This window comes from Protomyctophum bolini (assembly GCF_963924005.1).
Source record: "Protomyctophum bolini genome assembly, chromosome: 23".
In the NCBI taxonomy this organism is placed as follows: domain Eukaryota; kingdom Metazoa; phylum Chordata; class Actinopteri; order Myctophiformes; family Myctophidae; genus Protomyctophum; species Protomyctophum bolini.
In genome coordinates, this window is record NC_137884.1 from 7,716,445 (window position 1) to 7,743,113 (window position 26,669).

The 26,669-nt window shown below is 42.8% G+C and overlaps 1 protein-coding gene across 1 annotated transcript in view; it reads right to left on the reverse strand.

Annotated features, from left to right (window-relative positions):
* Window positions 1–26,669, reverse strand: part of ccdc146 (coiled-coil domain containing 146) — a gene marked incomplete at both ends in the record, with an annotated part of 76,427 nt that overhangs the window by 20,350 nt on the left and 29,408 nt on the right. Inside the window, 9 exons of the mRNA XM_080757006.1 lie at window positions 9,463–9,691; window positions 12,123–12,271; window positions 15,494–15,569; window positions 15,775–15,939; window positions 18,489–18,577; window positions 19,622–19,786; window positions 20,246–20,338; window positions 24,951–25,047; window positions 25,754–25,843. Coding sequence (XP_080613132.1) covers window positions 9,463–9,691; window positions 12,123–12,271; window positions 15,494–15,569; window positions 15,775–15,939; window positions 18,489–18,577; window positions 19,622–19,786; window positions 20,246–20,338; window positions 24,951–25,047; window positions 25,754–25,843 — 1,153 coding nt within the window. The remainder of the gene's footprint in view (window positions 1–9,462; window positions 9,692–12,122; window positions 12,272–15,493; window positions 15,570–15,774; window positions 15,940–18,488; window positions 18,578–19,621; window positions 19,787–20,245; window positions 20,339–24,950; window positions 25,048–25,753; window positions 25,844–26,669) is intronic.

Genomic DNA, 26,669 nt, shown 5'->3' on the forward strand with positions numbered 1-26,669 from the left:
GGTCTTTTCTACCTGTAACAGAGCATTTATGTATGGCATTTTTTGTTGCTATACTCTTACTACTACTTCCACCAACCTTTTCAGGGTCATGAGAGCCAAACTTGACCTTGATGACCTTGCTCTGTTCAGACATCTCTCTCTCTCTCTCTCTCTCTCTCTCTCTCTCTGGCATCTTGTCTGCTTCTCTCGTCTCTCTTTTGTCCCTGTCCTTTGCTTTTCTTCCTCCCTCGCTCTCTTTGATTCTCTATCCCAATTAACAATGTGCTCCGATGAATCCATCCAATTAAGTGGTCATCATTTTTGACCACACGGACATACAAAATGAGTGGACAACTGAACAATAATATTACCAGGAACACAAAGAGCAGCTTCCCCCCTTATGACCATAACATGTCTGTAACTCTGAGTGTGTTCAAAGAGAGACTCCACGGGTCCATTTGGTTCCATTTGTGCACACTCACAGTGTTATGTTGGTCCTCGCAAATAAAACATTTGGCCTAGTGGACTCCTAATGTCTCATAGTGTCATAGTAAATGATCAAAATATCAACGTTATAATGGTGTGTAAAAAAGAAAATCTCAAGTCTTTGCCACGGACACATTTGTCCGTGTACGGACATATTGATGCACCCTGCAGTCACAAGCATCAAACCCACAAACACAAGTTATACTGTACTCTTTGTATATTTGTGATGGGGGGTAATTACTTTCACTTAAAATTATCAAACTTTTTCATCTCAAGGACCCCCAAAATGTGTCTGGCCTCTCAGGCCAGATACATGAAAATATTTTGTGCCAGAGAGTCAGGGACCCCCAGAAGAATAGATTTCTGTCTACAAAAAATGCAGCTATTCAAACGTTTCTGCCCCTAAAATACTATAGCAGATGTACAAGCTTGCAGCACGTCATGATGGGACATGCTGTGATAGTGTAGATATGCTATTTCTTTATCGTGAATGGATAAAGTGGTTAAAATGATTGTGATGTTGTATTAAATACTTTAGCTGGGGACCCCATTGTACCCCCCCAAGGACCCCTGAGGGTCCCCGACCCCCACTTTGAGATCCAATGGTCTGTCTAACCGTCTATCACTTCCACATGATGTTATCCCTGTGTGTGTGTTGTCTGACTCTGGTGCGTGTCTGGTCCTGCAGTGCAAGTGATTGTGTGGGACATTCCCATGCAGTGTTAATCATGTTTAATCAGTGTCAGCTGGGCTGTATGGAGGACACACAGTCATACATAAACTATACTACAGTATGACTCAACACTACAGAGACAACACGCTGTCCACACCCTGCTATCAACCTGACATGACTGACTGTGTGTGTGTGTGTGTGTGTGTGTGTGTGTGTGTGTGTGTGTGTGTGTGTGTGTGTGTGTGTGTGTGTGTGTGTGTGTGTGTGTGTGTGTGTGTACGTTCACCGCATCAACCTGACATGACTGACTGACTGACTGACTGAGAGAGTGTGTGTGTGTGTGGGTGTGTGTGTGTGTGTGTGTGTGTGTGTGTGTGTGTGTGTCGCGTGCATGCAAGCGTGCGCATACGTGTGTGCTTGTATTACTACTGTATACTTGTGAGGTCCAAATGTCCCCAAGTAATTACAGTGGTGGGAAAATTACTCAAAATGTTTAACTTTTTGGCCTAGTACTGCCATATAGAAATACTTATTATACATCAATGATTACTTTTAGTACTTCCAAGTACATTTGTATGCCAATACTGTACCTTTTTGAATTCCGGACTTTTACTTGTAACTTTCTTGTAGTTTTTGATACATTTACTTAAGTAAAACAATTGAGTACTTTTCCCCACCACTGCAGACAGGTGTTCTGGGTGTTTGCGTGTGTGTGTTTAATGCAACAGACTGCAGGTGCCAGGTGACACAGCAGCTCTCACACACAGACAGCGTCCCAGTAGCTACCCTCGATCAGACCCACTAGGGAAAGACCAGGGCCACACAATCCGTTGGATCCACTCCGGAACTACTCTGTCTGTCATCACATGATGATGGCTATGGCTATGGCCGAATTTTGCCCAAGGAGTGTTTTTCGTGCAAAACGAATGCTTGGAATGGGTTCAGAATCATGAAAATCCCCCAGTTTGACACGTCACGTGCTACTTAAAGTACAATAAAATTTAGAACATTTTGCCATTATTGGTTGTTGATGAACTTAAGTTGTCAAAATTTCTTCTAGGGTGGTTGAATAGAAACCAATGTGGGATATGTTAGTATAGTCCAGGAGCTAGGCCCAGCCCTCATAATGTTTTCGGCTACCTTTATTCACTATTACTTCCTGTTAGTATATACTTTGGGCCATCTCAAAATGAAGGGAACACCCCCAACTCTGGGCCGTTTGGTTTCAGGGGCCCCAAAACCCTTTTTTTGTGTTGGCGAAGACATAAACTCTATGTCTCTATCAGAATGTCTCTATCATAACTCTCTATCAGAATGTCTCTATCAGAATGTCTCTATCAGAATGTCTCTATCATAACTCTCTATCAGAATGTCTCTATCATAACTCTATCAGAATGTCTCTATCATAACTCTATCAGAATGTCTCTATCATAACTCTCTATCAGAATGTCTCTATCATAACTCTCTATCATAACTCTCTATCAGAATGTCTCTATCAGAATGTCTCTATCATAACTCTCTATCAGAATGTCTCTATCATAACTCTCTATCATAACTCTCTATCAGAATGTCTCTATCATAACTCTCTATCATAACTCTCTATCAGAATGTCTCTATCATAAATCTCTATTAGAATGTCTCTATCAGAATGTCTCTATCAGTCTCCCTAGCAAGTTGCAACGCTTCATTCAGCAATGTTCAAATGCCATGACTCGTGCAAATTGGGATGGACAAATACATTGGTGAAGAAAATTCTTGGTAAGAAATGTATTCCCATATTGTATTAATATCCCCTGACTACTGGGGAACAACAACACTATAGTCTACACATGGGGAGTGATTACAAAGGACAGCTGGGGCAGACAGGAGCATAGAACTTAAGAGCCCCCCACCTGTTTGCTTCTCAGAGCTAGCCTTGTCTCTGTCAGAGCGTATGTGTGAGAACCCTCTACCTGTACAAAACTGTCCGGTATGGCCTTGTCAAACCAGCTCTCCATAAAAACAAGTAAACGCGGTCACCTTACGGTCACGCGGTCACGTTAAGTGGTACCAATCATGAAAATGTCAGTGTTGGCCCCTGCACTACATCGAGAGACTGTGCAACAAACAGATTAGGTGTAGAGAGGAAGAGGAGCGGAGGGTTTTTAAGGGGTTATGGGAGGATAGACAGAGAGAAGTAGGCCTGCACTATAAGCCCTTTATAACTCAGGCTTAGCTTACCATGAACATTTCAGCAATGTTCGCCAAATTTTGCTGCAATGTTATCCCATTTAATTTGAACCCCCACAGATAGGATACGTGTGCCAAACTGCCAATGTGTTTGTGTGCTTTCTGTGTGTACCCGCCCGTGCGTGCGTGCGTGTGTGTGTGTGTGTGTGTGTGTGTGTGTGTGTGTGTGTGTGTGTGTGCCTGTGCCTCAATGCGTGCGTTTTGGGTGTATGTGTTGGTTTTTTGTGTAATAGCGCCTTGAGAAGCCATCATCTGGCAAACAAGTGGCAGGCTTTGTTTACTTTTCTCCAATTAAAATTCTTTAGAGCAGATCCAGTACTGTGCATGCCTAAGAGCATTCAGGAGCGGAGCGGATTCCAGGAGTCTCACAGATGGTGTGATCGGTCTGCGTCAAGGCATTCATCAAACAACTGGTGTAAAGTACTTAAGTACACTTTTGAGGTACTTTTACTTTACTGGAGTATTTCTGTATGTCCATACTTTTACTTCTACTCCACTACATCTCAGATCCAAATATTGTACTTTTACTCCACTATATTTATTTGCAAACGATAGTTACTATAGTTACTTTGCAGATTTTGATTATTATTCCAAAAAATACAGTACATTAACCACTCAAATGCTACAAGCTCACGATGTGTTGCATCGCGACACATTGTGAGCTTATATCTGATATTTTAGACATTTTAGACATTATGAAATGGAGAAGGTCTGCACACTGGAATAAGCTCCGAAGCTTAAAAATGTATTACTGTAAGTAAGGGATAATGTCTGCCTAGGTGGTCATAATTCACAGACAGGGGGTTTAACCACCGACGTGAAGCGGAGGAGGTTAATCACCCTGATAGTTATAGGAACCAAATGGACCCTTATGAGTCTGTAACTCAGAGATTGTACAAATTTGCACATTCTCAGAGTTGAATTAACTTTGATTTTACAATATCCATTGGGGTCCCAGAGATAGAAATGCCATTAAATGGGGGTCCGTAGCCTATATGCATGTCAAACTGGGGGTCCTTCAAATGAAAATGCTTGGAAATCACTGCTAGAGCGGTAAAAACTTCTCTTGTGGGGGTCCTTGGCATATCTTTTCAAATGGGGGTCCGCGGGCTAATTAGTGTCAATTTGGGGGTCCTTGACATGAAAAAGTTTGGGAACCACTGACCTAAATCACAACAGTGGGATTATTTAAATATTGAACCAACGCAAAGTATTAACTGAGAACATGAATTTTATGAGAAATGAATTCATATGGAAAATTAATTTGCATGAGAAATTGATTTGCATGATGAATGAATTTGTATGAAAAATGTGTATATGATAATTTAATTGGTGTGGTAAATGAACTGGTATGAGAAATGAATCGGTTATGGGGCATGAATGTCAGGCTTGTGCAAACGAGAGCAGAAGAGTGGTTGATATTTTTGTGCTCTCCCTGGAGGGGGTTGGCTGCACAACCACTGACTTAAATGAGGAGAGGAGAGGAGAGGAGAGGAGAGGAGAGGAGAGGAGAGGAGAGGAGAGGAGAGATTCATGAATCAGGGAAATGCACATCAGCAGCGGTGTAAAGAAACTAAGTACATGTACTCAAGTACTTAAGTACAATTGAGGGCGCCCGCTGGCCAAGTGGACCAGGCCACATAGGCTTTGGCCTGACAGCGTGTTACGTGTTCCGAGTCCCGTTCATTACGAACGACCTTCTCTCTCCCTCTTTCCTGTTAATCTTCACTTGATACCATCAATAAAAAAGGCAGAAAAGCCAAAAGCAAATCTTAATAATAATTTGAGTATTTACACTTTCATTATTAATTCCAATACATCTCAGAGGCAAATATTTAACTTCTCTCTTTTACTCTTCTACAATTGACAGAACAAGGTTAAGGAAGACAACATCGCAAAATAATGTGTTTGTGTGTGTGGGGGGGTGGGGGATTTCCCAGATGCTTAGTGCTCTTGTGATGTGGAGTCGGTTCATCCAAAGGAGAACAGTGATCAGACATGTTGGATCCAGCTGATTCCAGCAGGCTGTCAGAACCCGACAAGAAACACAGACACACCCTGTCCCCACAGCTCGCAGTTTGGCAGGGAATGACACTACTATACTATTACTGGATGTGTGTGTGCATGTGTGTGTGTGTGTGTGTGTGTGTGTGTGTGTGTGTGTGTGTGTGTGTGTGTGTGTGTGTGCGTGCGTGCACACTTGTGTGTTGTGTTACTATACTTGTGAGGCCAAAATGGCCCCACAACTATAAGTAAAGTAGCCTTGCCGAGCCATGAGGCCCATAGGGCAGGAGCCTATCTCCTGTTTCTGTAGCGTGAGGCAGCTTGATGTACAAGTACACCCCCTGGACATGGCGCTAGTATGTCGCAGGGACTTACAGTACCCCCAATCCAACCCTTGATGCTGAGTGTCAAGCAGGGAGGCACTGGGTATGTATGACCCGGCCAGGTATTGAACCCCGACCTCCCAGTCTCAGGGCGGACACTCTAACCACAAGGCCACTGAGCTGGTACCCAACTATAGAATTTGTTAAAGGGACACTGGACTACATGTTGTCTCAGTAAGACAGCCCTCCCCCTATCCACAAGTAGGAGCAGTGCACCAAAGCATTAGGGGAATTGTAGTCCAGGAAGTAAGTGAGCCCAGTGTCCATGACATCAGAGACACTGGGCTCACTGCTAAAATCTAAAATATCTAAAACCACATATTACACATGTTTTTGAGAACTCCATTTCCTTGGGTTGGTTAGTTTAAGTGGTGTTTAATAAACTGTTTAATATACCACACGTTCACACGTGCAGACGCAAAGACGAATGGGAGTATCATTTGGAGCAGCTACATGCATCACTGCGTCTTTGCATCGTCATGTCGCTGACTTCCATTGCGTCTGCCCGTGTGAAGGCACCATTAGGGTTAAACATGGCATGTAGACATGGCATCCATAACATGTACGTCCTAAAGGGCCAATGTCCTCGCACGTGCGGTGTGCTTGTGTGTGTGTGCGTGTGTGTATTTTGTCTCCTTTTGTTTCGTGTCTGGAGCAGTGTTTTTAATTATGCTGCTGCCTGTCTTGGTTATTTTTAATCCCAGTGGAATGATCCAAGCTAAATGAAGGTTAAAATAAAGTGTGCGTGCGTGCGCTTATGTGTCAGCGCGTCTCTTTACAAAATGTGTTTTAAGTGTGTATATATTGTGTATATTTATCGTGTGTGTATGCAGACTATGTTTAACATTTGTGTGTCTCTCTCACCCCCCCCCCCCCCCCCACCCTCTTTCTCTCTCTCTTTCATCTCATCCAAAGCAGCAGTTCAAGCTGTCCTGGCTCACACCAAGCTTTGGCAGTTCAAAAAAAAAAAAAACGTCAATATGTGATGTTTTGAAATCAATAACAGTGTAGCACCCGTCGGACAGACAGACAGACAGACAGACAGACAGACAGACCCCGGAAACCGGAGTTTGTTGGTACATTTACCGGGTGTTTCCTGGAATATACTCTATAGCATATTCCATGCTTTTTGCACAATATGTGGATCTACAGTACTGCTGCGTTTACCACACCTTAGTTTAACCTCATGGACTGTACAGTATACATGCCTGTATGCCAGAGGTTCTCAACCTTTTACATTTCAAGGACCTCTCATCTAATGGTGGTCCGTGGATCACATGCCAAATAAATAATGGCACTTGAAATGAAAATGTTTGAAAACCACTGGATACAGTTAGACATCTTCGATGTATTATGATATCTTTGACATGCTTCTCTACTGCTTGTTTTTGCTCTCCCTCCCCCCGCCCACACACACACACACACACACACACACCTCTTTTTTCCTTTCCTTTTCACCCTTTCTGGAAAACAATGCAAAAACGATGGAGCTTTACGCCAAAACAAGTTCCAGTCACTTGTAAACCTGTGATGTGACAATACGGTTTATTCTGGATTGTTCTTAAACAAACAAACAAATGTCTAACAAATGGCAAACTAATGGTGATGGTGTTATTAATATTACCGGTGGTCTGCATGTCAGAGTTGACCATGAAATTACATTTCAGTTTCAAACATTTTGAGACATATTTGTGGTTTGGCTAAACTTTATACGGCTTTGGAGTGAGACCAGGTAGAGCAGTCACTTTGAACGCACACACGCACGCACGCACGCACAGACAGAATTGTAGCCTAATTGTATCAGTATGTCCATTGTCCAGTGAACTAAGTTATGTTAACATTTCTTTTTAAACTGGAGGAGAGGAGAGGAGAGGAGAGGAGAGGAGAGGAGAGGAGAGGAGAGGAGAGGAGAGGAGAGGAGAGGAGAGGAGAGGAGAGGAGAGGAGAGGATACAGGAGGGATATAAACAGTATGGCTTTCTTTGTCATATTACAGCAAAGAAGGGCAAATGAGACATGACAAGGTGAGGAAGTGGAGTAATGAAACTTTGGCTATTGGTGTTCATCAAAGCCTTGTTCACCATTCTAAAGAGAGGTCGGTCAGAAACTTGCACACGCCCACGCCCACACACACACACACACCTCCTGTTTATACACTGCTGTTTAACGTGTGTGTGACCCACACCACGTCTAATGGAAGAGCCATTTACTGTACATCAAACTTCGGGCCGGTGTTTACAGAGGATAGGAGAGGTTGATATGAAGGGCAGCGTGCACACGCGCGGGCGTGTACGTGTGTGCACGTGCGTGCATGTGTGTCATGGGGTCAGTGGTGGAAAAGTAATTATTTCTACTTAAGTAAAAGTATGAATACTGTAATATAGAAATGCTCTGTTACAAGTCAAAGTCCGGAATTACAAATTTACCTGAGTAAAAGTACAAAAGTTGTACTTTGAAAATGTACTTAAAGTACCAAAAAGTAGTACCCATTTCAATTGCATTGTAACGCGTTGTGAGCTTGTATCTGCTATTTTCAAATCAATGGAAATGAAATATATAGGACTGAAGTGGTTAATGTATGTTTTGTAATAATAATCAAAATCCACAAAATAACTAGTAACTATAAAGTGTTCAAATAATTGTATTGGAATAGAAGTAAAAGTAGGCTACTGAAAATTTAAAAAAGTCCTCTTACAGTAAGTGCAATACTTGAGTAAATGTACTCAGTTACTTTACACCACTGGTGTGTGTGTGCGTGCGTGCATGCGCGTGTGCATGCGTGCATGCATTACATGAAAGACAGACATTCCTATGAAGGCAGCAGGCCCATATATGGTCATTCTTCCAGCACAGACTCATTGTCTATCAGTGTGTTTATTATAACCTGGAGCTACATTATATTCTCTTGTAAGGGATGATCATATTATGTACTGTACGTTGTATATCCCTCACGTGTGTTTATTTTAAGATGGCAGACGGGTCCACAGAGGAATGTATATTGAGACAAATGACTCCATCTGTGTGGTCCTAAAACAATGTCATGTTCTTGTCCCTTGATCCTCAATGGGGGCATGTTTCTTTGCAATAAAACATTAGGCTGAATTTATATATTACACGCAGTATTTGTTATACTTTAAGCAAAGGTTACAGCAACAGTGGAGTTTGATTTATTAAGAGGTGCATATTTTGACTTTTGACTTTTAATTAGAAACAGTACGTATTTGTACAATTTTTCTTTAGCCGAGTTAGAAAGTGAAAATGTACTGTACCTTTGAGAGAGAGAGAGAGAGAGAGAGAGAGAGAGAGAAGGTGCTCTTGCCTGTGTGTCTATTAGTGTTGTAGTCAAGTCGACCTAAAGCGAGTCCACGTCAACACCACGTCCGAGGGGGTCGAGTCCGAGTCAAGACCAAGTGTTGGAGGGGGTCAAGTCCGAGTCAACTAGTCAAGACCGACGGCAGGCAAGACCGAGTTGAGACTCGGTGGGGGAGGAGTCCCGAGGCCGGGCCAGGCTGAGACGAGCGGACTATTTCGGCAACACAGTATAAATCAGGCATTCTGACGCCGTCACGACCCGACAAAAATACATTTTCAACTAAAATCTTGATGATATTTAGTCGACTAACTACACTAGACTACTAAATAAGTGTAGGGGTAAGGGGGTGCAAGCTACGCTAGGGCCCTAAAACAAAAACTTATCAGATGAAGTCACCTCTATCTGCAGCGTAGCGAGCTGGTCCTCCAGGCTCCTGCAGACGCGCTGACGCCTCCTGGTCACCTGGGCGCGCCTCCTCTCCTCCCCGGCGAGGACGCGCAGGGGCCTGAGGTCCTCCTGAAGGGCCTCCAGAGCCCTGTGGCCCCGCGCCAGCACCTCCTCCTGGACGTGGAGCTGCTCGTACAGGATGCAAACCTCCTCCTCGCGCTCCAGCACCTGCACGCCTCTGCACACCACCACCACAGTGAAGGGAAAAGCACAGAAAAGTTTTACTTAAGTGAAAGTATCAATACTGCAATGTAATAATAATAATAATAATAATGGATTGCATATTTATAGTGCTTTTCTATGCACTATGTGCTTACTCAAAGCGCTTTACAAAGGTCCACTCATTCATACATTGGGAGGTGAAGCAGCGAACAGTCAACGCCAGCGTACTCGCCGTAATCAGCCATTTTCAAAAGGCCAAAAATTTATGTGGGGCTGAACTGGTTCATGAATGTTTTGAAATAATAATAAAAATAGTTATATTTGACGAATTAACACTGTTTTACTGTGACATCACAGGTTTCAGGTGGGAAGCAGTGGGTGCATTTTCTTTCCTTTTGGATGTATGAAGATAAAGCGAAAAGGGGGAGGGGGTAAACATAGAGCAAGGACAAAAACCAAGCATTAAAGAAAAACATGTCAAGGAGAGCCATAAATCAAACATATCTACATACTGTACGTACGGTATATACACAGCATAAACAAGCAGGTACAGTGTGTACAGTACAGGAGGTTGGAATATCATCAATCCACTGCTGTCACTTTGCTGTTGTTTTTAGGCAGAAGAGGAGGGGGGATGATGGTAGTAGTCGGTGTGGTTGTTTCTCAAAAACTATTGTCAATCTTTGAAAGCGATGACACCCGTCCAAAAAGTGCCCTTTAACAGCTGCTACCTTTTGGACATTTTCTCCTAGGTTTTGTAAGACGTGGACGCTATAAAAAGGCAGACAGTGTGCACATACACACCCTACACTGCAGACTAGATTAGACGTGAGCCTGACAGGGCAGAGGATACTGTCTGGCCCAGCAGGGGATACACGCTTTTATACCTTCTGGAGAAATGTTTTAGACAGTTCTGAAGGAGCTCAAGGCTTATCTGCTTTGCTCCAAACTATTTCACTGCATGAACCTGTGTGTGTGTGTGTTGTGTGTGTGTGTGTGTGTGTGTGTGTGTGTGTGTGTGTGTGTGTGTGTGTGTGTGTGTGTGTGCGTGCGCACGTGTGCATGCGTGTGCGTGACAGCCTTAGGAGGCGTCGAAGAACATAGAGCATTAACTTCAGATCCTGACCGATCCAGTTGGCATGGATATGGACAAATGTGCTACACAGAATGGAAGATGCCCAAATTAACCGTATATTAATGCCAGGAACGTGGAATTCCGACAGCCTACATACGACGTGCACGCACGTGCAAATTACTCCCTTTACTGCTCAAAATGAGCCAAAATCCAGTTTTTGGAAGGTTATTTTCCCCTCTTCTTACATCCGCGGATGAAAACATCTCATCGCCCGTCTACCGCAGCCTAGAGTGAAGCCACACTGTAGAGTGCTGGTTATTAATAGCATCTGCTATTAATAACAATTTTAATGATCTAACTGGATTAATTTAGGTACTTTTCGGCCAATTCTAAAATCCATCTTGGACTTTCCGGTCCTGAAAATCAACTGGAAAGAAATGCTAATAGAGGCCCTAGAAGCATACCCTACTTTATAATCAAATTTTAAATTAACAGCACCATAAAAAAATAATAATAATAAAAACTAAATACATAGGCCTATCATGGTAATTGAAAACAGACTTTAAACTAGCGACTGAACGCATAAAACATCATGACAATGATTACTATAAGGTCATAAAATCAAGTGTAAAGTCTGGTCAAGTCCCCAGTGTAATCAATGGCGTGGTAATTGTTCCGCAGTCAGCAGGCTGGGACAACTTCTTCTAGACCATTAATGACAACTGCACCACATTTAAGCTCTTCCTTCGTCTCTGTCGGGTGGAAACCTCATAATTATGTCCAAAACGGTTCCTTTTCGAGATGCAAAAAAAAAGAATAGCAAAAGTAGCATGTCAACAAGCTTTTGATACATTTGTGTGACGCTGTAGTGTGAGCATTCATTTACGGAAAAACACAAAAAGGTCAAATATGGAGATAAGAGGTTTCGTTTCCCGACAGCAACGACGTCCTTATTGGCCTCGTATCCTTCGGGGCGTTCCTTGCCGGCTGGGTCACACACGTCAAATTAAAACTATAAAACCTTACGATACTTCAGTTCAGTTCAGTTCCGTATTATTTTCGGAATGGAGGAAATACAGTTCATACCAGTACATAGCACACATAGTTTCCTTTTTCCCCCCCTTTTTCTTCCTACTCCTTTTGAGTGTCCGTTGCTCATGTCCTGTCCTTAGACGAGTAAAACTAGACTCTAAACACTAAAACATTTCAGGTGACTAAAATATGACTAAAACTAATTGGAACTTTATTCAAAAGACTATGGCTAAAACTAAATCAAAATTGGCTGTCCATATCGACACTATGTCACCGTCAGTCACACACACACACACACACACACACACACACACGCACACAGGTGAGTGTCAGTACGTACAGGTAGTTGCGTCTCTGTATGGCCTCCTCGTATCTCTTCCTCAGGTCCAGTGCAGCCTGCTCGCTGCAGGTGGAGCTGTGGGTCAGACTGAGCACGTCCAGCCTGTGTTCCTCGCAGCGTCCGCGTGCCTCCGTCAGCCTCCACGTCACCTGTGGTGTGCGGTATAGTGGTGGAAAACCGTACTGGCATTTCAATGTAGAAAAACTCCGTTACAAGTAAAAGTCCAGAATTCAAAATGTACTTCAAGGTACCAAACTTAAAGTACTCATTGTGCAGAATGTCTCATTTCAAGCTAACGAAATGTATACAAATCTTTTGAAAATAGCAGATCTATAAGCTCACAATACGTTGCATTGTTTACAGTGCACTTTAAATGAACATTACCAGGCGCCCCTCACTTCACACAAGTGTGATCTTTTTTTATTCCTAGGAAGGGAAAAAGTTACATAGTGAATTAACCACTTAGCATGGGAAGCATTCCTTTTTGGGTTTGTGATCCGGTCGGGAACGGATGATATCTTATGATGATGATATGTTGAAGTCACTGGTTTGTATATCAGGCCAGAACCACAACCGGAATAACTACAGTACCCAAAATAATTTTAGGGCCTACCCAATCAAATCCTTGACGCTGCGTAGTTTTGCTGATTTTTAAAACACAAAATAAATATAGATGTGAGTGCACTTGCCAGAGATTATTTAGCGTCTGTATACCTTTGTTATCCCACAGAGAAATTCCATTTGGATAGGCCCAAAAAAATGATGAAGGCTGGGAATTATTTTGGATAGTTCTTATTCCGGTTGTGGTTCTGGCCTGATGACTACACAAACCAGTGACTACAACATGACACAAGATATCATCCGTTCCATTCCGGATCACACAGCGATTTAGTAACACAAACCACCGAAGTGGAAAGCCATGGTGACGCGAGGTTATTTACACCCTATTTAAAATATGGTGAAAATAGCAGATCTACAAGCTCACAACGCATCAACATTTCTGGAAAATCTTCAAATGTTTGAGCTGTGCTAACCGCTCCAACGTGTGGCTTTGTGTGTCAAACATATCCATCCAATCCATTTGAAAACACTGCTCACCACCTACACTACAAGGCACCGAACAACTTATCCCCCCCATTGTGTTTGCTCGGAGGGCCCGGCCAACGACTGTAATGCTTAAAATGCTATAATGATATGAGATTATGTACAAAGAAGAAGAAAAGAAAACCACACAGGTTATGATTGTTCCTACAAACCCCCCATGAGCTGTCATACTGTATCCGTGGTGTTAAACGCAGCACGCTGCGCTGCTCCACAGCAGGTGTTTGATTTCATTTCATGTCATGTTATTTTATTAGACGTCACACAGGAGAAAGAAAACACATCGGAGAAACGTCGAGGATACAAACGTTGTGAGGCTTGTTTCCAATGAGGAAGCATCACTCCCCCACCTCCCCGCTGTTCCAACGCAGTACATATAACCGTTATGCTCTGCTCCTCACCACCTGTCCTGCTGGGTTACATGTCCCTCTCGGCCTCCCGCCGTCTCCCTCCCGGCCTCTCAAACATAATCAGCTCCCGCCCCGGGGCGTTGAGTTTCACCCAACACGTTTCTACCATCAACATGTAAACTGAATGACAAGCAGGAAGCAGCTGGGCTGGAGCTGGAGTGTGAAATAGTGATGATTTCCCATGCAACCACAGTATGCAAAAGTACACGCTTATTAAAAAAAAAAGGAAAAAAAGAAAGAAAACATGAACAAACTAGAAAAAGTGCCCTTCTGGGAAGGATAGGAGTGCGTGTGATGTTTGACAAAATGTTTAGGAGTAATATAAACATGTTTTGTGTGTGTGTGTGTGTGTGTGTGTGTGTGTGTGTGTGTGTCTGTGTGTGTCTGTGTGTGTGTGTGTGTGTGTGTGTGTCTGTGTGTGTGTGTGTGTCGCGACTTGGCCTACTCCTGAAAGGTTTAGAAGCCAATCATAGCCAATCAGGATGGATTTTGAGAAATCAAACAAACCCGTCTTGATCATAATGACTATGGAGAAATTTGGATAAAAAAGGAGTAATATTAGAAAATGTGTTTTACATATTTCGGCCTCTTGGTGGTGCTATAAAGAGCAGATGTGGAAAAACTCCAGGCAAAAGTTTTTTCCTTGGCCAGGGAGTGTGAGTGGCATTTCTTCCTCGGCCTAGTCCGAATGTGCGTGCACAATTTCACGGAAATCACACGATGTGCATGTGTTCATGATTTGCGGCATTTTTTGTTTGAAACCGTGCACAACCGTGCTACAATTTTGGTAGCCAATCTTAGCCAATCAGGATGGAGTCTGAAAAATCTGAAAGACCCGTTTTGTTGAATGGCTCTAGAGAGACTGTGTACCGTGGTGTTTGGACAAAATCTGTAGGTGTACTGTCCAAACAATTGAGGTCACGATGCGACACACATTCTGCATAATGAGTACTTTTACTTACTACTTTAAGTACATTTTGATGGCAATACTTTTATGGTACTTTTACTCAAGTGTATTTTGAAGTCCGGACTTTTACTTGCAACAGAGTACTTCTATATTGCAGTATTGATACTTTTAGTAAACATTGTGAGTACTTTTTCTATCACTGGGTATGACCCAGCCGGGTCCGTGACCTCCCAGTCTGGTGGGTTCACTATGTAAGTACTATTTAACCCATGTAGGACTGCGAACAGATACAAAAAAATGTCTAAGGTCTAAATGACGACAGTTTTCAGTGGTTTCATGTCAAGGACCCCCAGAATTATATGTAATTGGCCGCGGACCCCAATCTCAAAATATGTTGTTCCAGGGACCCCCCAGAAGCAAAGATTTGAGTTAAAAACGTTTGCTAGGAAAGAATATATATTAATCAAAGATTTCCACACATTTTCACGATTTTTCTAAAATAGCAGATCTACAAGCTCGTAGTGCAGCACTCGGTGGCGTGCTATGAGCTTGTAGGTCTTCTATTTTTAAACAGCTAAAGTTTAAAATAATGGTTAAAGTGGTTAAAGGCTAAGGTGACACAGAAGACAGAATAGATGTGTTCCCGTCCTGAATGCGTTAATATTAATGTCCGGACATGGCTGTGAATGAGTGCTTTGGCCTCCTACTGTGCTTGTACCGTACCTCCAAAGTAGCTCGCAGTAAACCAATATGGCCGGGGAGTGAGTAAAATGGATGGTCCCTGTACTTTCTTTTATGTATGCATTACATTTATGACGCTACTGCAGTTAGTTTTTTATTTTTATTGCCTTATTATAAAGCCGTTATATATCACTCCGACACTCACAAAGCCATCACTGAGAGTGGTGTGTGTGTGTGTGTGTGTGTGTGTGTGTGTGTGTGTGTGTGTGTACCTTGGAGATATCAGTGCGTAGACTATCCCTCAGTGTGAGACTGTGGGTGTGCTTCAGTCGAGCTCTAGCCAGGAGTCTGAAATGAATGCGCATGCACGCAGCCACGCACACACACATACACACAGCACACAGCACTTGAATTTGCTGACATTCAGACTTGACAATAACTTTTTTCATTGTGACTGATTGTGGCTGACTGTAAATGTCACATGGGCGAGTGTCTGTCTGTCAAACAAATGCACCCACGCACGCACGCACCCCCCCATCGCCCCCACACACACCTGTTCTTGTTGAGGTTGACGGTGTGCAGGACCTCGGTGTCGTGGTCCAGAAGCTCCAGCTTCTCGGCCAGGTCAGCGGTGTTCTGGGAGGCGGCCCGCCTCAGAATCATGTACTTACTCCTCTCCATGTCCAGGAGCTTACACGCAGCACTCACCTCACGCAGCCTGCAGAACAAGGTAGTGCATTACATCCACGCATTCACACACATTCATACACCGATGGCGGAAGAAACCACGCAAGGCACCGCCATCAACCTGCACATCAGGAGCAATTAGGGGTTCAGAGTCTTGCTCAAGGACACTTCGACACTAACTCTGAGGGAGCAATAAACCTTGGTTTATTGGGCAGGCACTGGGCAAGCACTGTTCAAAATACGCCAATCAGGATGGACTATCTTATTATCTCTTTTTTTAAATGGAATATTTATTTTCTTCCCGTGAACACAACACACATGTCCGTGTCGACGATTGACCAGGAGATCGATAAAAAAATGCAGCATGTCTTGAAAAGTTAAGATAAAACGAAAAAGGCTGGCAAGGGGAGAACAGGGGGTGAATTTTTTTCTCTAATGGGGGGGGAGGGGGTCCCTGGCACAGATGGGGTTCTGCAAGCCAAAATACATACTCAAAACGGGAGTCCTTGGCGTGAAAACGCTTTAGAAGAATTGAGAACACGCCCCCCACTCATCATTCCATCTGTTACCATCTGGCATGGACACTCAAGGTTCCACTAGCCAGGGGAAAAGATGGTACCAGAAATCATTTGTGAAGCCATTCTAATAAAATATAACACGCACACACATTTTAACCGTTCATTTATGTCCTTGTCCACACAAAGGAACAGGCATGTCACACACACACACACACACACACACACACACACACACACACACACACACACACACACACACACACACACACACACACACACACACACACACACACACACACACACACACACACACACACACACACACACACACACACACACAAATGGAAATGGAATGTGTTTTATGAGTAGTATATTTTATGTATTGGTATTTGTTTTTACGGTGCGTTTTACACTGTTGGCCAAAATGCCAAAGGCAAAAGTTGCATTTTATGCTAATTTAATGGACAATAAATGTTTCTTATCTCATCTTACATCTCGAGAGCAGGTAAGTGGAATGAATCACCAGTGTACTATTGAATTAGTACACTATGAAAGTAGTGCATGACCATGCATAATGCTAAGTAATGATTATTACTGGGTCTGGGTGTGTCTTGTCTGTTCAGTCACTAGCTACTGTATGTGTGCAGTTTGCTATCTAGTATTGCGTGTTTACAAAGCCAACTAAAACTATAGAAAATGCTCGAGAAAATGTTCTTAGTTGCAACTAAGGACATAGAGCATAGAGAAATAGAGCATAAATGAGACTTGGCTTGGCTCTGAAAGCTGGAGATTTCGTCGATGCCCAAATATGGAGAATCTGAGCCCCCTTGACTGAGCAACTGAGAGAGTCAAAAAGTATAGTGCGTACTGTATGTGAGTAGGTTTAGCCTAGTGACCCGTGTGCACAGGACATTTGGCACGGATGGGTGCAGCAGACCGACATCAGAGCCACGTTGTAAAAAAGAAAGTCACAAACTGAAGGTCAACATGACGTCTACAACAAAACTTCAGGTGAGATTTGATCACTGCGGGCCGGGAGGCATAAATATGGGAACACCTTAAAAGGTCGACGAGCGGAGCCGCGGGAAGGGAAGCGGTCAGGAAGCGGACAGCGTCGGCGAGCAAATGAAATGGGCCGTCAGACACTTTAATAACTGGTGTCAGGGAAAAAGGTGTAGTTTTAAATCTTCAAAACAGCAGCAAACACATCATGGATCACTTCACATTTTATGAGACGTCTGCGGTGTCAGAAACAGCAAAGGGCAGCTGTCTGCAAGCAGCGCCGTGCATAAGATGAAGAGAAGAAAACTCAATGTTGTAAACGTTGCATGGCAAGGTCAGGTCAGACTAATTTATTCTCGTATTGAAATTGTTCTTGTGTCTATTTTGATTTGGTAAACAGTTTTATAGAAGCAATAAGTCACCGCGCAGGCCATCTTCTTTCAAATGTTTAGTTTTATTTAGGGGGGGGGGGGGTGTCTAAATGTCAATACAGCAATGCATTGATATGAATACGATTAAAGTTATTTTTTGTATTATGTACATTCAAATACTTAAAGGAGTAGTTTTGCACCTAAAAACGTATTTTCTACAAACCACATGAAGCCACGGAGAATTCACGGAGGCATCCATATTGCCAATAATTTGATGACCGAGGCATCGATCAATAGGAGACTCAGTAGGAGACTATTTGAGTCTCCTCTGCTGGTCATCACATTATAAGAAAACAAGTCAAAGTTCCATACATGGACATTTCTAGCTGATAGCCTAATACAATCCCTGTTATGCCCCTGACTGTGATCTGTCCATTTAAACTCTAGATGGGCCTGCCCCAAAGTTATTTGTGCAGCCACGCCCGGCAGCCGGCGAGTTCTCAATAGGCCCGAAAATGTTAATGAAAAATTAAGTCCTGGCTCTACCTGGGCCCTCATCATACCCTGTATATTCAATACACTGCCCCCGCTGCCACCCTTAGATCTCCATATATGGAGCTGACCTGTTCTGACATTCCATATCACACACACACACACACACACACACACACACACACACACACACACACCTGCGTTGTTGCTCAGTGTAGAGTTTCTTCTGCTCTAGGATGACCAGGTCTTTCTCTCTCAGCTCCTGTTTGAATTGCTGTTCCCTTTGCTGAGAGAGAGAGAGAGAGAGAGAGAGAGAGAGAGAGAGGAGGAGGAGGATAAACATTTTAATTCAGTGATTTAGTGATGGCTGACTCCGCCGGCCATCACATTATTGACTTAGGAACGACTCCTTTAAAGCTAAAAGGTATGCATACAAAATTAAAACAGTACAATCAACAAATACAAACACTATATGTACAAAATAGATAGGAAAATGACATTGTATAACTCCCCTTTGGGTCTCCTGACTGGCTGACTCTCAGGACAGTTTTGAAAGAAACCAGCGTTCCACAGAGCAGTAGAATGAGAACGTTCTAGAACAGTTTTGATAACCGTTTCATAAAAGTCACTGCAGGCAATATTGTCCTTGAATTGTCTGGGGAGGGTTGTCAATGCATTCACTTTAAAAAAGAAAATTGCTTTCTTTTGAAAGCATGTACTATCAAGGTACTGTACGTAGGTACTTTAACCAAAATAAAATCTTTTGGGTATTGACAAAATGTTGGTCACCGGTGCCAGATGGCTGTCACTCCCTCTCCTGGCTTTTTGCCTGTAAAATTTGCTCTACAAGCCAGGACTTATTTCAATGAATAAAACATCACTGTATGGAAAACATACTGTATGAATACAACGTAACTAGATGTGTAGGGGTTGGAGGTGATCTCTTTAATCTTCCACTGAGACATTTCGGCCGTGGCATCGCGTATAGGATGGTGATTCTCCTCAACCTTTTTAATCTCAAGGACCTCCACTTTGATATGCATTAAACTGCATTTATCTTTCAGACCCCAGTCCAGCCCCGGATTAACTCATTAACTGCGAGAGTTTATACATAGCCTATTGCATTCCTTGCCAGCGTTTTTGAGCGTTTTTTACAAATCTTTCAAAAGAAACTCTGAGAAAAGGTTTGAGAACCACTGGTCTAAGGTCACCCGTCACCCCGTCAGTGAAGCGAAAACGCTTCACTGACGGGGTGAAGCGAAAACAGGGTGAAGCGAAAACGGACATGCGAGTGTGCATGCGTGTGTGTGCGTGCGTGTGCGTATGGTACTTGTGCTCTGAGCATGTCTCGGTGCTTGTGGTTCCTCTCCTCGGTCTTGATTGGGGCTAGACAGTCCAGCTGGTGCAGCTCCGCCCGCAGATGACCGCAGACGCTCAGCAAGGCCTGTAGCTCCTCCTCCTTCTGATGCACAATGTCCTCCACGTCCGCAGGCAGCTGGACACACACACACGGGGGGGGGGGGGGGGGGGGGCAGGCAGAATCCTTCTAAATCCATATTTCAGTATGTTATTTGTTTTTAGTTTTTTTTGTAAATGAATGGCCTACGTCGTCATAAAAGAGTCACCCAAATAAAGTAGAAAGCTCTCACGCTCACAACACATTGTAACGTTGTAGATCTGATCCATTGGAACACTTTTGTTCTCAAACTTCCTGAAAAGTAACCAGTTTGGGAACGGACTGAATAATAACAATTGTCTAGGTACTCAACGTCGCCTTACATAAACAGAATAAAAACAACTTCATTGTGAGAAAAAAAAACAGTTAAAAACTATAAAAGAAAGGTAGGCAAAGGGGGACTGGGATTTATGTAGGGAATGCCTGGTGAGGGGTGGCTGTGACAGAAACCGAACATTGTGCACACCTGCTGGGAGACGAGGAGAGACAGACACACACCTGCAGACGGATGCTCGCTCTGAGGGCTTTGATCTCCTTCTCCAGCTCCTCTGGCCTCCGCGGACCGTCGTCTGCTTTGGGAAGGGCATCTCTCTGCACATGTTCAACACACACAGAAACACACCATGTACCAAAACAAACCCACAGTACCGCTGGTGTAAAGTAACTAAGTCCATTTACACCATTTTTAGGTACTTTACTGGAGTATTTCTATTTTTTTACAGCTTTATTTTACTACACTACAATTGCTTTAAAACTTTGCTTTTAAAACTAGTTATTTTGATGATTATGGCAAAACATACATTACCAACATTTGAAAATGGCGAATCTACTTGTGGATCTGCTATTTTCAAATTATTTGAAAATACATTTGAAAACCTGTGAAATAGGACATTCTATATTTTGTTACCAATACTTTTTTTGTACTTTTACTCAAGTGCATTTTTAATTACGGACTTTTACTTGATCAGTATCAGTATTTCTACATTGCAGTATTGATATTTGTACTTAAGTAAAACATTTGAGAACTTTTTCCACCACTCGACAATACATAAAAGGGAGGGGGATTATTTGATTATTTGGATCTCTTTGGTTTGGAGCAGAGAGTTTGTGTGATGGCCTCTGGCAGACTCACACGTAATGACTGTCTTGAATGCCAAGAGAGAGAGAAAGAGAGAGAGAGAGAGAGAGAGAGAGAGAGAGAGAGAGAGAGAGAGGCACTTTCTTCTTTTCTTACCAGGGAATATACAAACTCAATTATATTTAGAGCCAGGCACAATCCACCAATATTAAACATTGATTACAAAAATAATTAATAGTGTATATAGCAGCGTGTCCCCCCCCCCCCCCCCCCCCCAGAAATTATTTTCGGTGGTCTACTGGAAGTGCAATTAGACACTGTGACACTGAGGCTGTCAAAGAGGCAAATAGTAAGTTAATTTGTTAAGGGCTGGAGGCATCTTGGTGGTCCAGCCAGTTAGTGATGGTGTTTTTTTGCCCCCCGTATCTTTTTCTTATTAAGCACATAGGCACCGCCGCAATGTCATGCGCCTCGTCTGTGTCTAGTTACTATTCACAGCCCTATTCAAACTAAATTGCCTCAGACAGTATTAATATTTAATGTTGTTATTCAGCATAATGCCTCGACCAACCTCGCAGAGACATGATTCCTCGTGTATGTGCAAACGTACAAGGGATCTGGAGGACTTTGGATTCTCTTTTCAGAAAAACCAAAATGTCGTCTGGCACAAGTTGGAAAATTGCTAATCAGTTTTTGTTATTTAGGACGTGGAACAGCACAGGTTCTGCTTAAGTTCATAGACCACTATGTTGATATCTAAAATCATCTACAAGCTCAACGCATCACCACACTGTTGAAGCTTGTAGGTCGACTATTTTCGGTGAAGAGACATAGTGTAGAGTAGACCAGGGGTTCCCAAACTGTGGTGCGTGCAGCCTAGGGGGTGTGTGACATGAAAAGGGTAATGGCGGTTTTATGGTGTTATTTAGCACAAACGGCAAAATCCGGTAAACTACTGTTGTAAGGAGATGTAGAGCAGCTGCGGGAGTATACAGCAGCTGCAGCTGTCAGTGCAGTGACATTCTGTGATTATTTGCCATCATATTTTTAAAAAAGTAAAAAGAAAATTGCCAAATACACAGAGACTTAGCGTTGGGGGGTCAGGAGGTAACAGGGGGTGCATATGTCTCTCAAAAAAACGGTCTGCCCTCCTAACATCATTTCTTTTTAATATTAGACCGGTGCCCGGCTGTAGAGCACCGAGATCCATGCCCCACCCGGCTATGCAATAGCCGGGTGGCCATACCCGTTGCACCCGGTTCAGAGTACCCGTTCCACCCATCCGTCTGTATCCCTTTTATGCCCATACAGTATGCAAGTTTTGTATTCCTAGGATGGAGTTCTGTGTCAGGCGTATGTCAGACAGACGTACGTACGTACGTACACACACACACACACACAGAGACTTGGTGCATTTATAGATAGATTCCGTCTAGGCTCTCGAGACTGTTGACTCGCCTCAACAAAGAAAAAGACGGTGCTGTTTTTCCTTTGATAATAAAATGACAAGGCCCTTTTTTTCTATCACACTATCACTAAACACAGGTGAAATTCACCCGAACACCTGCCTGTAGAAAAAAACAGGGATGTGGGCAGGGAAACAAAGCTACCTTCTATGATGTCACTGAGCTGTCACTGAGGTACTGAAAGACCCACCCATCTCAGACATTAGCAACATTGTGAAAATTGCTAAAATATAATCGTCTTGTTTAGTGTTCTAGGGTTAAAAACACGTTATTCTTTTTCATTTCTTGAAAAAGTTTAATATACTGTAGAGTGTAGAACCTATTGGTTTCCGCCCGGCAGCAGAGAAAATTATGTAAGTTGATTTAATTGCATGCGATCAGGGTAGCCATGGAATCAGAATAGATGCTATTTTTGGTATGCCATTATTGGCAAAAACGTAAATGCAATGTAAGAAGAAATTTAAACATTCAAAATAAAGGAAGAAAAGCAGCTCTACAAACTCACAACGTGTTGCGATCAAGGCCAAACACAAGGGCTTGCGACATGGTTAATATTCTGCAGCCCATCCTCCATGCAGTGTCGCAATCTCAGCGATGTGGTAATGAGCGTATGGAATGGCATCAATATCTAATGACATAGTTGGCCCGTTTGGTCAGTGTTTACACTTTAAGCTTGGCCACACAACAAAGACATTCAATATTAACAGCATCAATTAGGTCTGAACCAAGGCAACGCTGGCGTTCCTGTGGTGAAGGCCATGAATCTGCTATTGTCATTGGTATTGTCATGAATCGCAGTGGTGGAAAAAGTATGCACTTTTTTTTTTTACTTTAAAAGTATCAATATACTGTAGCCGATAGTGTGATGTCACTATATTACTGTTTATTTCATTGGCCCGTTTGACTGTCAAGGGTTCAGCCTCCAGGAAGAAACCCTAAACACAAAGTTAATACACCATTGCACATAAAAACGACTCCAGGGTGTCTAATGAAGTACTGTCACCTCATAGACCCATGAAAAACTGGAAAAATACAAAAACTGTGGCACTCCATCTTTAAAAATAGCAGATCTACAAGCTCATAATGTGTCACGATGCGACAGATTTTGAACTTGTAATAATCTAAATCTGCAAAGTAACTAAAGTTTTCAAATGAATTAGTGGAGTAAAAGTTCAATATTTTTATTTGAGATGTAGTGGAGTAGAAGTAGAAATATAGAAAATTACTAGAAATAGAAAATGTTCCAGTAAAGTAAAAGTACCTCAAAAGTTACTCAGTGGTTACTTTATACCACTGATGAATCTGCTATTGTCATTGGTATTGTCATGAATCTTCTATTGTCATTGGTATTGTGGTGAATCTGCTGTCATCGATATCCGGGTAAATCCTAGGCCCTGAAGTCATCCATGTGAGAGAGTCATTGGCGGTTTAATGGAAATAGTTAATATCCTTTGTTTTAATTATTTCCTAATTATGGGAAGTCCCTGCATGCCGTGCCATTGTCATGTCTTTTCATATATATATATATATATATATATATATATATATATATAATTATTATTTTTTCCAGGGCCCCGGCTGTGTCATTATGTTGCTGACACATTTCCTAGTTCTCCGACTTTTCTTTGACCTGTCATTAAAAAAGTGTTTACCACTGAAATGTACAGGAAACAAAGGCAGGCTGTTAAGCCATGCAGTATTATCGAGTATTAGAGGACACTGTATAGCAGTGTTTCTCAGACTTTGTCAGTATTATTATACTGCAGTGAATGCTGGACCCTGAAGCCAACTCTGCAGAAGGCTCTAGACGGGTGCTACACCAGAATGCCACGAGTAGTGCTCAACATCAGCAAGAGTACACATGTTACCAAAGAGAATCTGTATGCCGGAATATTCAGGGTGAGCGACAAAATAGCAGCCAGGAGAATGAGACTCGCAGGACACTGCCAAAGACACCAAGAGACCAACACATGGGCACCGGTCACGAGGACGTCCCATACTAACTATTATGTGGATGTACTCAAGAAAGATGCAGGAGCACAAAGCAGTGTGTAGAGCCCAGGATCACATTAAATAATTGACACAGGGGTGAAAAATGGGTTACAAAATCGTGGGATAAAAATGATAAGAAAAAAACCCCAGCATAAAGTAAAACTTAAGAGATTAAAGCCAGGGAAAAATCACAGATGATATATTGTAGCCTCATATCACCATCACCATCGGCCTTCCTTGTTTGTTTTGCCTCCCAGGCAAAACAAACACTGGCAGCAGTTTATTTTTAAGGCAACTGATGGGACCATTGTACATTACATCTAGCCTCGGAAACCGCAGGCATTTTTATTTCAAGGAAGAGAACATTAAATCTCTGCTGGATTGGAATCCTGTACCATTATACTGTAGGACACGCCCCAGTGTCCAGGCTCACACTAAAGGTCCCTAAAGTAAACAGCTGCCTTTTGTTAACCACTTGGTTACTTAAATTAAAGATCTGTTCTCCCATAACATACGGTCAATTTAAATCTTTAATAGCAGAATATTGATGTAAAAATGAAATTGTACTGTGATGTATCTTGATGAGAATGTGGGCAACCTCAATGTCTTTTGGGAATAAATAAAGGTTTGAATTAAATTGAATATGACATGTGATGTCCAGGCCTACCTGTGCTTTGGTGTTGTTGTAGATGGCCTGTGTTTGCTCCAGCTGATCCATGGCTTGCTTCACAGCATGCTCCACCTGCTTTAACACCTGCATTTCACTGGAGGACACAAGCACAGCAGCCATTTGTAGCACAGATTATAACAGTGGTTATTTTTGAAAAATCTAAGACATTTTTAGAATCTGATCTCAGGTCAGAATGGGTTAAACGGCCTCGACACTGCTGTGCACTATACTCTGCCCTAAGATGGCTCACTGGCGGCGGTGGCAGTTATAGCACCGTTGTGCACATTTTGTGAATGCAGGCTTATCTTCTCTGTCAGAGAGGTGTGATAAGCACTGTTATATCGCCATTGCAGGAATGCTGGCTCGGAGTATTAGTTTGGAAGGGAAATCTACTCAAAGTGGCGTAAAAAGAAAATTAGTTGAGTTAGTGAAGCTTCCCACTGCCAGCTGATGGAGGAAACGCTGTTCTCTCAGGCTCAGGGTAGAATTTACACTGTGATAGGCATTTAAAATGGGAGATATCTTGCTAATGCATTAGGCCATATGCTGTTTTGCCGGAAAAGGCCTCTTGACTGGCATTTGGTACAATTATCCATGTGTTGGACTTTTTTTTACAGTCAGTTCAGTATTAGTGAAGAATTAAAACAGCATTAAAACAGCAGTTCCCAACGTGGCAGCCGGTCAGATGGGTGACTGGGCCGTGTGCATTTTCAGAGCATATGTTTATTTTAGAGATCAATCAATCAATCAGTGCGGGCGTGCGTGCGTGCGTGCGGGGGGGTGTGCGTGCGTGCGTGCACCTGTTCTTTTCCCTGAGCTGGCGGGAGTGACTCTCATGCAGCAGTTTGAAGTCCGTCACTGTGTGTGTCATTTTCATCTCTAGCAGACCCCTGGTGAAGGCACACACACACATTCACATATTAAACCTGAAATTCTGTCATTTTACGCATAATTTCCCCACCACTGAATTGCAGATTAATCTGATTCTGGATCAACATCGAGTGCAATGATATTTTTGACAGTACAGGACAGCTATGGCTGGTCAATATCAATATACTTTCAAACCTTTCATATTTTCAAGCCTTGATTAAGATTAATGATAGAAACAAAATAGATGTCTCATTGGCCGTTGCAGTTTGTTGGAGACATGTGTCACCGGCGTAAGTGAAGCGGAAGGAACGCTGCGTCGCTGCCACTCAAGTGACTACTGGCCAATCACAGCGCGTCTTTTCCGTGACGCATCAATTCAATCCAAAGGAGCTTTATTGGCACGAGAAAACAAACGTTTATGTTGCATCTGATTGGCCTACCGAACGTCCCCTTCCGTGACACATCGTTACGTTCATTGGACGCATGCGGAAGCTTGGCACGCTTCCGCTATGCTTCCACAAAAGCCAGAGCTCTGGCGCGAGTTACGCGCCAGAGCCGAAGGAGGCGTCTACTTTTCTACGTCTATGGCAGAGACAGGCAACTTTGACAATGGAGAGGGTCACTATATTTCCACACTCACTCCAGAGGGCCACTTTGCATGTTACTGTCGTAGCAAAAATAGCTGATCTAGAAGCTCAAAACGTGTCACACTGCAGCGTGTTTTATGCTTGTAGATAACATTTAATACTACTCATTAAGCTACTAATTTAGACTGAAATAATTAAAGCGGGTCATGTTTGGAATTGTAACAGCAGAAAACAATAATATATCAGTATTCTGATATTA